The sequence below is a fragment of the Xenopus laevis genome, chromosome 5S, assembly GCF_017654675.1.
Source record: "Xenopus laevis strain J_2021 chromosome 5S, Xenopus_laevis_v10.1, whole genome shotgun sequence".
Classification (NCBI taxonomy): Eukaryota; Metazoa; Chordata; class Amphibia; order Anura; family Pipidae; genus Xenopus; species Xenopus laevis.
The window spans coordinates 57,314,099-57,326,674 of NC_054380.1; the positions used below are offsets into that span (position 1 = coordinate 57,314,099).

The 12,576-nt window shown below is 36.2% G+C and overlaps 1 protein-coding gene across 3 annotated transcripts in view; it reads left to right on the forward strand.

Moving 5' to 3' along the window:
- Window positions 1–11,605, forward strand: part of LOC108717922 (amine sulfotransferase) — a 29,755-nt gene extending 18,150 nt beyond the window's left edge. For 2 of the 3 annotated variants that reach the window (XM_041564603.1, XM_041564604.1), the window contains 6 exons: window positions 4,184–4,346; window positions 5,453–5,661; window positions 6,108–6,237; window positions 8,580–8,674; window positions 9,277–9,454; window positions 10,535–11,605. In XM_041564603.1, coding sequence (XP_041420537.1) covers window positions 4,184–4,346; window positions 5,453–5,661; window positions 6,108–6,237; window positions 8,580–8,674; window positions 9,277–9,454; window positions 10,535–10,662 — 903 coding nt within the window. In that variant the 3' untranslated portion in view covers window positions 10,663–11,605. Of the gene's footprint in view, window positions 1–1,889; window positions 2,472–4,183; window positions 4,347–5,452; window positions 5,662–6,107; window positions 6,238–8,579; window positions 8,675–9,276; window positions 9,455–10,534 lie in introns of those variants that run through there. The other variant, XM_041564605.1, reaches the window with a different exon arrangement.
- Window positions 11,606–12,576: the final 971 nt, after the last annotated feature.

Below are 12,576 nucleotides of genomic sequence, written 5' to 3' on the forward strand. Positions count from 1 at the left end.
TCTATTTGTATTACAGCTTAATAATACATTATTTGCTTAATACTGTTGGCTTCATTCAGATCCCTGCTATGGATCTTATTGTTTAAATAACTGTCTGGGAAAGGTATAGAGTATCACTGAGTGTGCTGGGTTACCTATATTACATACATATTAGTCTCACCCATGGGTGGGCTACAATCAAAATGTTAAATAGAAATAAACAACAATTCTTTACAAATGGGTTGTTGCTATTTTTGTTATTCTGACCTCGTTTGTAAGACAAAACGGAGAAAGGAAATCCTTTAGTAATGAGTGAGGTCATTTATTTATTTAGCCCAACAAGACATTATAACAGTTTTGTCTGGGTAAGCTGTTGAAGTGACACCACGGCATGACACCTAGGTGAAACCCCAGGACTTATCAAAGATACTCCCACTTGACATAAGCTTTTATACCAATGTAGGGACCCTGAGGTGTAAGTTCCCCTTTTTATTTGGAGCATCATGGTGTATACAGTGTTTCCTGATTGGTGCAACATGGCTGATCCCAAAAGCAGGTGGAGGCACTGCCAAAGAAGAAGAATTCCCAGTACCCTTTCACATAGCAAAGGGGACTCAGGACCTGTAAGTCAGTAAATATGGTGATGTACTTTGGCACCAGGGTGTGGCAAAAAATGGGTTACACCATTTTTGATGTCATCGATGGTAAAACAGAAGTGGGGGTACATGGACATACCATACATGGTCTGAACCCTCCTTATACATTGTAAAGCAAGAAGATTTGCTTAGCATTATAGTTTTGCAGAATATATTGCGACATACCTTGGCTTTCTGGTTACAACCGGCACCAACCTTGTGATCTATGTCTGCTAAATTGAGACACTATTTCAACATCAGTTCTGCTAAGCAACATTTCTGTACTGTGGCCCAACTGATGAATTCAGCACCCTGACATCTGTCTGTAGGGCTATGACCTCTGGTTAACATGTAATTGTATCCACCTCCCTTTATCTATTCTGGTTTAGGTTGTTGGCTTCTAGGAGACAGAGCGAGTGGGGGACTTAAGTAATTGATATTAGTTCGATAGAAAAAAAGGAAAAAAGGGACCGCAAACAACTCGCCGTTCTCCCCTCACAAAACAGGTGCTCTGTCAGACAGTGTCCCCACTGTATATACACCAAAAATCCAAAAAGCAGACGGCACTTCTGAAAGGTGGGTTTTATTGGAGATCCTGCTGGAAATACCTTACGCGTTTCGGGAGTTATCCCTTAGTCATAGGTTAAAAGATCACTAGCAACAGCTGGGTTATTTATACAGAAAAGATTTTGGTGCCATCTAGTGGGCACACAATAAAATTACATTTTTTATTTAAATACATTAAAACCTGTAGCCGAGTGAAACAGTTAAAATGGATACTTTAAAACCATATTCATAGTTGAAAACCAAACAAACTGTAAGTGCAGAAGTTGTAACATAGATGATACTAATGTGTTCCTAGATATATTCTAACTAGAATATCTTTTATTAACTTTATTATTTTAATAAGGACCAAATATTGACATGTCTAGTATAGGTAGCTAATATCGTGTCTAAAGATATTCTAGTTAGAATATATCTAGGAACACATTAGTATCATCTATGTTACAACTTCTGCACTTACAGTTTGTTTGGTTTTCAACTATGAATATGGTTTTAAAGTATCCATTTTAACTGTTTCACTCGGCTACAGGTTTTAATGTATTTAAATAAAAAATGTAATTTTATTGTGTGCCCACTAGATGGCACCAAAATCTTTTCTGTATAAATAACCCAGCTGTTGCTAGTGATCTTTTAACCTATGACTAAGGGATAACTCCCGAAACGCGTAAGGTATTTCCAGCAGGATCTCCAATAAAACCCACCTTTCAGAAGTGCCGTCTGCTTTTTGGATTTTTAATTGATATTAGACTTATATTATTGCACTCTGTATACTGGCCATTTACCCGTCAAGGAATAGGTTGTTCTCAAACTGTTATCATATTTTTATCATCAGGGGGGAGGGGTGGAGTTCAAATCCCCCACCCCTATACTCCCCGCAATGTTTTATGCCATTATTGGATAATCCAATTGGGAAATAGGCTGAAGAGGCGAAATATGCCCCCCTGTCCATGCCTTGTCTATTTATCCAATGGTATGTCCCAGTATGCCAATTTTTTATACGGATTTCAGTCTAAAGGAAAGGACTTTATTTGTCTTAGAGGATCCACTGAAACAAACTAGAGAGCATAAGAACATTTGTTTTGTGTTTTCCAATGTATCAAGACTTTCCTGATCAGAATTGTTTTCTTGGCTGATAAGCACCCAGGACCAGGAAGCAAGGGATGTGGAAAACTTAGAGCACTTGGAGTTGCAAGAATGCTGCTTTAAGTCCCATGTTTTTTTATGCCTGAATGCTTCATTGATGTTGTCTTTTTTAACAGGGACATCTTGGGTACAGCAAACTGTTCTCAAACTGTTAGTATCATATTTTTATCATCAGGGGGGATAAAAATGTGTGTGGGAGGGGTGGAGTTCAAATCCCCCACCCCTATACTCCCCGCATTTCCAATGTTTTATGCCATTTTGAAAGTCTCTGGGAATGTGCTATAACCCATTGTGTCCATCACAGTTTAATTACATTTTATAACTGAAATGCTTGTTGTTTCCCTAAATAAAATTGTTTGTGCCAATCATCTGCTAATTCACTAAGGTTTTGTATCTTTTAATCTTTGTAAAGCTACTGCATGTGTAAGCAAAGCAAAGTTTAAGATCTATTTAAACTGTAACTGTTGCAGTTTAATAATGAAAGAGGAGAATATTTGTCATACAAGATTAAGGATTACACTATGGAGCATATTTTATGCTCTGTAAAACAAAAAGGTGTAAAAAGCTGTGTAAAATAAATGGTGGATTTATCAAGGTGTGTTAGACACCAGATTTGCTGCCATTATTTTACACTTCTTCAGACCTTTATAAATAAGTTCTAGATGCATGTTTTGTATGCTGAGTCTAATGAATATACTCCTTCATGGAAAAAGCAAAATTTATGTTCATTAAAAAAAAAGTCCAAAGGTATATTTTATTGGTTAATATTTATCAAGTTAGAACTGCGGCCAAAGAAATGCTGGGAAGAGGTCAAACTATTTTGCAATCTGTATATGAGCGAAAGTGTAAAGGGGATATCAACCCAAGATACAAAACTCTAACTATATGTTGCTTCCCCTAATGTGAAAAGTCTTTATTTAATCACATTTTTCTGTTTAAAAAGGGAGCTACTTTCTGTATTCCTTGGAATATTGCACATTATTTATTAATGTGTTTACAAATATAGTGAGTATACTGTACACTCTTTATGAAACCTCAAAACATAGGTTCTTTTAATTCTTTTAGACCACTAGCTACCAGTGGTGAATAACCATGGGCAGAAAAGCAGGAAAGTCTTTGCAAGTGTTTGGAAGGTCCATCCAAACATGGTTATAACATTAACTTGAAGGATTACACTACATGTATGTCAAAGAATGGCAGGTGGTGAAATTGAGGCTATCATGATGAGATAATAGCCCCTTTGACAACATGGCAGGAAGTATGGAGTGCCGCTCTCTAACTCACCCAACTTTAGCTATTGGAGGAGGTGTATATTCCTTAAAAGAGTAGTAGATCTATGTAGTCCTGTTGAAAGTAGCTCAACTGTGTCTTAGGGGGCAGTTTCCACTGTTTAACTGGGAACTGTTAGAGTTTAACAATGAAAAGGGAGCATATTAGTCACTCTACACATAGATATTAACTATTTATTTATCATATTGTTCAGATTTAAATTAGAACATTACTAGAACATTATTGCACTTCCCAATATTTTAAAACACTCTCTTTTACATAAAAATATTAGTATATTGGGGCTTTAGTAAAAACTAGAAAATGGAAACATGAATCCATATGCCTTAGGTAGGAATTTATGTCTTTTAGGTACAGATTAAAGGAAATTACTCCACTTTCACAGAAGTTTTAATTCTTGGCAACAAAGAATATCACTTTGTTTGCAGAAAACAGTACTTCATAACAGATAAGTACAAAGGGCTCCTTGGGCTCAAATGGCTCCAGCAATAGAAGATTGAACTGTTTATTTTAGACATATACAGTATATAAATTTCTTTCTAGAAGGGGGAACTGTATTTTCTTTTGTATCACAGATAACCATGTCAAAGACTACTCCTGTGCCAGATAATCCATATGACTTCCAATTTAAAGGATGTTGTTTCCCAAAAAGGGTAGTCACACCAGAATACCTTGAATCACTTAAAGACTTTTACATTCGGGACACTGATGTTTTCTTAGTGACATATCCAAAGTCAGGTGAGTTTAACATCTCTTTCTTATAGTTGCACACATTTCATAGAGATATTATTCTACTCCAGTCTAGCAGCCTAAAGCTGGCCATCGACGCAATGATCCGATCGTACAAATCGTGGATTCGTACAATTTTGGACCGTGTGTGAGAGTCCCGACATTTCTCGTCCGGCGAAGATCGGTCGTTTGGTCGATCGGACAGGTTCGAAAATTTCTGTCGCTTGCCGATAATATCTCTGCAGGTATTGCCGATCTTACGATTTTCAGTGGGAGACTGTCACTAGCTTTGTCAGACATAACTATCGTACGATTGCTGTCAGAGGTAGTACATTGGCTGATCTGTTCTTTTACTACTTTATTTGATCGGAATGGTAAGACTTTGATCTTTATGGTTAGTGGAGGGTCGGAAGATGGGAAAGTCCGATCGTACGTTGATTCGTACGATCGGATCTTTGCGTCTATGGCCAGCTTAAGGGTAAGCAAACAAGATGTTAGAGGAGGATGAAAAGTAAGAGGGTGCTTACCCATTAAGTCACACCAAGCCATTGGTGCACCAAATACCTGCTCTGGCCATGGCAGAACTGCAATCCATACAAAAAATCAGCACAATGGTATAAACCAGTGTTTATGAAGGCAAAAAAAATTGAGTAGTAAAATGTCAAAGTAGTAAAATTAATTTGCATTTATTGAAATCTTATAAACATGGGCAGGGGAGATATTAGGCCTCTTCAGCCTAATTCACAATTATTGGATAATCCAATTGGGAAATAGTCTGAAGAGGCCTAATATGCCCCCCTGTCCATGTCTTGTCTACTTATCCAATGGTATGTCCCAGTATGCCAATTTTTTATATGGATTTCAGTCTAAGGGAAAGGACTTTATTTGTCTTAGAGGATCCACTGAGACAAACTAGAGAGCATAAGAACATGTGTTTCGTGTTTTCCATGTATCAAGACTTTCCTGATCAGAATTTTTTTCTTGGCTGAAAAGCACACAGGACCAGGAAGCAAGGGATGTGGAAAACTTAGAGCACTTGGAGTTGCAAGAATGCTGCTTTTAGTCCCATGTTTTTTATGCTTGAATGCTTCATTGTTGTTGTCTTTTTTAAACAGGGACATCTTGGGTACAGCAAATACTCTGTTTACTGTATTATGAAGGACACCGGACTGGCACAGAAAGCATTAAAACTGGTGAAAGAATGCCATGGATTGAATTTAATTTTAGGAATATTGATTTTGATTCTCGCTCATCACCACGTCTTTTTACATCGCATTTACCTTATCATCTTGTTCCACAGGACTTGAAAAACAAGAAAGCCAAAGTAGGGAGCATATTTAACTTATGTGTGAAAAATGTAAAAATGCTGTGTAGGTATCTGAAAGACCACCATCTGGTTTAGAAGGGAAGGATGGAATCTACAAATTACTTGAGCAAAATCTGAAAATATTAGCATTCCCTGGTCCCTCTTTGATTCCCCAAGATAGTTCTGTTTACCATAGTTCCAATCAAAGCCTTGTTTGCTGTTCTGATCTCCTGGTTATTGACTCCATGTGTGTCTACAGTCAGGAGTGATACTTTTTGGAAATAAGGCTCCTATTGAAAAATATAGCAGTCTTTAGTTTTCATAATGACATAAGGTTTCCAAATACAAAGGAGGAACTGCCTGAGCTACTATACCTAAAACTCAAGGTCCCTACAATTCGAAGTTATGAGTATAATTAGGATGATAATTTGTTTGCATTTATTGATATGCATTCCTCTTTTAAGGTAATATACGTGATCAGGAATCCAAAGGATGTTATGAATTCTTATTATCATTTTGAAGATATACTTGAAATTGAAGTTCAGAAATCCACAAACTTTGAGAAATTTATGGAGAAATTTTTGGCTGGAAATGGTACTTTACATTTTTACATTTTTTAAAATCTTTAATTGATAAAGTCTTAAGAAGTTAGGCATCAATTTAAAATTTTTATGAGCAATACAATCTGGTAAATTCTTAAATTTGTTGTGGATTGCTGTGCTTATTACTTGATCGTGAGGCCAATATCATGAGCTCAAGATATTAACATTTTAATGTTCAAAATTAAGTAACAAAATTGGTTGGTAGTTTTTGGGAGACAGTGAGTCTCTGCTGGGTTTAGGTATTACTGAAATTCTAGCATCTAACTATCTCCAACTCTATTCACCATTGCCATGGAATTTGCACATCAGAGAAAATAATACTATTAAGGGCCTAATAGTTAAAGGCAAAGAATACAAACTACCTCTTTGGCAATGATTTACTGGTCAACATTGCAAAACTTCTTACCTCTCTACCAAGTATCATGTCTACTTTAACCAATTTTGCAACAATTTCAAACCTGGAAACATTTGGTTAAGTTGAATTTTGGTTTAAAAGTACAAACAGATTATCTATAATGGTTGAATCTGACCTGTTTCGCTTCAACAAAAATTTGCGAAACCAAATGCATTGAAGTCTATTGGCTTTTTTTCACCTATTGGAGTCTCGATATATGGATGTCTTTTTCGCTGTGAAACCAGGCAAAATTTTTCACTATCTGTAATACCCTATTAACCACCCAAATCTCTTACAAGACTTAACATAATGGAACAAGCTAAAAGATTCCTGTAGCAGTAAAATACAATGTAACAGTGTGATACTACTACTGAAAATACTTTATCTCTTTAGAACTCTGCTCATAAAAGATCCCCTACTGGATCGTCACAGAATCTAATCTAGAGTCTTTATTTGGTGCCACAAAAACCTCTGTGTTTGAAAAAAGAGAATGTCCCCAATCAGTCCCCTGGACTGCCAGAGTAGCTCAATTGGACTCCCACCCATGCTAACCAACAAACTCAACTATGGGTACAATACTAATAATATTTATTAAAACTGCAGAACATACAGAAGATGTTGTTGATACGTGTATTTGAATTACAATATGTTATTATAAGTATATAACCATAAGTGGGAACAGTATTGCCCTATGTGTGTTCTTCATTTTCTCTCATTTTCTCTAAATTTTTACTACTTGGCTTATAATCAGCTCAGTGTGAGTGCTGAATATATGGAAACAGTAAAAGTAAAGTGGTGCAGCATTCATTTAATTATTTATATTGCTTTTGTTGAGTATGAACAATACGCTGCCTGAACAATACGCTGCCTAAGATACCCCAACAGGACCTAACCAACACTTCTACAATTACACTGGATACAACTATGAATGGCACTAAGGAAAAAAATACCACTTAGCCTCCTTTCCAAGTTCCCTACAAAACAACCATGGTTTTTTCCTAGGCCTCTCAAGGTTATCTTTTTCATGTTGATAAATAAAGTTGTAATCAATTTTGAATTCTTCAACTAAATGTGGCAAACCACTAACTTTACCCCAGCTCCAGGAAAAATACCAACCTTGCCAACAAGAAATATATCAGGCACTCAACTGAAGCAATATGCATGAAAGCAGGGAAAATGTTGTGACCACAATCCATTAACTTCTTCAAGCTTTGAGAAGAAATTGTGATCAGTGTCTAATGGTCAACAAGGAATCCCTTCTGCATCCATCAGAGGAGTATCTGCAACCCCTAATGTTTCAGAGGCTGTACCAATGATGGAACAATGGTACATGTACATGTACAGTATGTACAATGTGAAAATGCAGGATTGCATCTGCCTTTTGGATTACCAACCTCTTTTCAAGGGTGCTTCTTCAAAATCCTTTTACCTTAACATACAAATTTATTCAGTACACAAACTCAGTCAACACATTTTTATGGCTGCAATTATAGCCAGCAACTGGAAGAAATGCACACTCCCATCATCAACAAACTACTTATCAACATGCACGAAATGACATGGAGGCATATGACAAAATATGGCTTCTATGGCTGGCTCATGAAAATGATGCTCAACTATTCTCTGCTTTACATGCATGATAACAGGACTTACACTGCCAGGACCCCAGTCTTTGGCAAATGGTTTCTACCCATAATTTTGCTAGATGTATACTGCAAGCTACTCACCAATTACTTGACACATGGAGGCTTATTTATTAAAGGTCTAAACTCACAAACCCTAAAACCAGGAATGTCATTGAAATTATTATTATAAAAAGTACGAATGAAAAAAAAAGCGCTTAAAGATCCAAAAAAATATGAATACCTCTTAAAATTTTGAAAAAATTTGTCAGGCAAATCCTCATAATTTGTCATTTATATTTTTTCTGTCCACAACAGTAAGCCCTTGTACTTGGTTTGATCATGTTCGAGGATGGTACACACACAGTGATGATTTGAATATTCTCTTTGTTAAGTATGAAGATATGATCATGGTAAGTTCAGACTGTATTTGTTATAACAGAATATTAGAAACATTCTGGCTGCCACACAAACAAGTAGCCACACATGCCTACACAGTATGCATAGGTAATTTGGCAGATTTCGATCATACTGAACAATCTGGCCATCTATAGCTGCCTTTAGTTCATTATTATAAGATGATGCTACTTCACTCCATATGACTATCTGTATGCTAAATACATACTGCATGGCTGTACAGAATAAGACAGCTGCTTGCATCTATATGCATTTATATATTTATTTCCATGAAAATAAATATGCATGTCCTTTTAAAGGACTGGAATAACAATCCTAGCTATTAATAGTTTTAGGACTCTGTTATGCTTTAGTTTATTTTCAGTTTTTATTGGACAGCTGATTTAGTATACTGCTCAGTTTAGACAACTCCAGGAATTGGAAAGGTACAGTCTAACAGTGAGTGTAACTTAATCTTTATGTTTTCCTCAAAAATAATCTAATGCATAGAATCATTTTAACGCATGCTACATTCAGGGAAAAGTGATATGTTATAAAAAAAAAATGTAAAAAATATTTTACAAATCCAGTTCCTGTAAAATACTTTTTTTATCTATAGGATCTACACTCTGCAGTTATCCAGATCAGCACATTTTTAGGGAAAGAGTTAGACGACGGGTTGCTGGATACTGTAGTAAGGTGTGCAACATTCAAACATATGAAAACTGATTCACGGGCAAACAAAGATGATGTGCCAGGTATACTTCTTAAGGGAAAAGGAGACTTCATGCGTAAAGGTAAATACTAATTGAATTGCTGTCTTCTTGGCTATATAAGCTTTAAGCAATATCAGTGATGTTAATTAAGGATCATTAACATTTTTAAAGAGATACTGATATCAGAAATGAAACGATTTTTACATCTATCATAACATTGTCTTTACATGCTTTTTATAATTTTGACATAAAAGTATTTTTTTACATTACCTATCAGTTCCCCAATGTTCCTCTATGAGGGGGCTGCCATATTTGTGCAGCAGGAGTCCATCAGCATTAGAAACTGAAACTGATAGGTTGAGAAGGGACAGTCAGCTTTGCAAAACAGTCACAGAACAACTGACCAGCTTTTATATATATATATATATATATATATATATATATATATATATATATATATATATATATATATATATATATATATATATATATAAATTGCAGGGCCTCATACGACAAAATTTCCTGGGCCCCCTGGGCTGCACCCACCGCAAGCCCCACCTGCAGGTCCGCCCTCCACCACACATTAAAAAAACCAAAAAAATATTGGTGGCTAGGTTTCCCACATGTTAATAAAAAATAAAAGATATTGGTGGTCAGGGCCCCCCCCCATAAAAAAACATTTGTGGCCAGGGCCCCCCCCATTAAAAAATATTGGTGGCTAGGACCCCACATGAGAAAAAAATTGGTGGCCAGGGCCCCCCACATTATGAGAAAATTGGTGGCCAGGGCCCCTTAAACGTCCATGCCTTCCCGAAGTCAGCAGCCCCCCAGAAAGATGGGGGGCCGGCTAATCAAGTAAGTGTGGCATGGCCGGGCCCCCCCTTACCCTCAGGGCCCCCTACAACTCTCCCCTGTCCCCCCCTGATGGCTTCCCTGTATATATATATCTGGAGCAGTAGACGACACACCAAGGACTCATTGACAACAGGATCAGCTTGAAAACATAGTGTAGGTTTATTAGACCAAAGTTTCAGTTCCTCACAGGAACTTTAATCAGGGAAGGCTATATATATATATATATATATATATATATATATATATATATATATATATATATATATATATCATTGTTTTTATTTGTTATACATATTGTAATTACAGGTGTAATTGGAGACTGGAAAAACATAATGACTGTGGCCCAGAGCGAAAAATTTGATGAAATATATCAAGAAAAAATGATGGACCTGCCAGTAAACTTAACTTGGGACATGCAAAAAGAACTAGAATAAAGGAGTGTCTTGAAAATTGCCAAACAAAGCTACAGCAGAAATAGGATCTTGTTAAATATGCTATCTAAATACATCTGACATGCTATAAACCGGTTCTCTACTCTAAGAAAAAAATCCATGATGGCTTCCTCACCACTTTTCTCACCCGACTGGTGAGAAGGGCCTGTTGGTGACTCTCCCTCCCTCTACAAAAAAATGACAGGAACAATAAAAATACAAGAACAGTTAGCCTTCCAAGATAGGAACAGACTCGTGTGAAAAATAAATGTGTTGCTTCCATTAAATTTATACAAATTGGTTTTGCAAACAAATTATTAATAATAAGTAATCAGATTTGAAGTTTCATATTGTGTTATCCCTATAATCTCCTATAATGCATTTCCCTGATCTATACCATTTTTTTCTGATCCCTGAAAAATGAAAAATCTGGGTTCTACTGTAATCTTAACTTAATGAGCAAAAGGAGTTATGTTTTTATAGCTTTGGCATAGTTTTAGCATAGTGGATTTGCAAAAGGCAAAGTTCTCCCAACAACTTTGAAGACATTGTTAGGATTTACAATAGTTTCATTTCTGTTGTATTTATGCTCAGAGAGCAATATGTTAAATCTGCCCATAGATGTCAGGCTATGCCAGCATAACTACGAAATCTACACTAATTTTTGTAACTTAAACCAATTATTTTCAAATACACTTAAATGTGAATACACTGAACATGTTATTTTGGCATATTTATAAGGATGCCACCTGACCATAAAAATGATTCTTAATGATACAGTTATAAAAACATAGGAGGCTATTTATTCCAAAAAAAGATGAGTGTAAACATTTTATTGCAGAAATGTCAATCAATGTAAAATCATTGTAAATGTTTCTGTAAAAAACATGGCATATTTAGAAAGATTTGGTAATTTTCTATAGCATGAATTAAAGCCATGCTTTCATATCATGGAAGTAATTAATTACAAAGAGATAATTATAAAAGTGTATTTTTTAAGTGAGACGAATGCCTGCAATTATACAATTTTCACACCATGTTAGACTTAGCTTTACTCAGGTGATTATTTAGAATTTTTACAGAAATTTTGGCGATAAACAGCAACCTATTTTGACTGCTGCCATGGAGCAGAATTATAAAACTGAAATGGTCTTATGGAAAGGACCCTCAAATCCCATTAAGTCCAGGACTTTATTCATATATGTCTAATTCAGATGGTCAAAGGCCTTCTTTACCTCTAAGCTTAGAACTAGGAGAGGGGTCTTCATAGAGTTTGCTAGGTCAATGAGGATTATCACCTTTCTAGTTTTGTCGCCTGCTTGCCTTCCTGTGATAAAACCCACTTGGTCTTGGTTTATCAAAAATGCCATATGCAGGGTTAGGCGATTGGCCAAGATTTTACTAAATATTTTTATATCAGTGTTTAGTATGCCTATTGGGCGGTAACTAGCACAGGAGTGGGGGTCCTTTCCCTCCTTTAAAATAAGAGAAATATGGGAGAAAAGGGTGGTGGGGAAGTTTCATTTAAGATGCCATTAAATATTGTAAGCAGCTGGGGGCCAAGTGTATCATAGAAGGATTTGTAATAAAGGTATGTACGGCCGACCGGGCCTGGGGCCTTTTATGTTGGGGAGAACTGGAGCGCATACTTAAGTTCTTCCTCTGTTATTGGCTCATTAAACAGGTTCTTTATTTCTGTGGTTATCATAGGGAGGGTGGAAGGGGCGAACATGTCATTTTGTTCGAGGGTACTGTTAACCTTCACCGTTAAAGGCGTTAGATTGTATAGTGTGTGGTAATAATTCTGAAATGTGTCTACTGGATTAGTAGTATGTCAGCTTTCAATTGGTTTGCCTCTTTAAAAGCAGATATCTTTTTAGGGTGCTGTTTAGACCTTCCACATTTACAGTAATTATC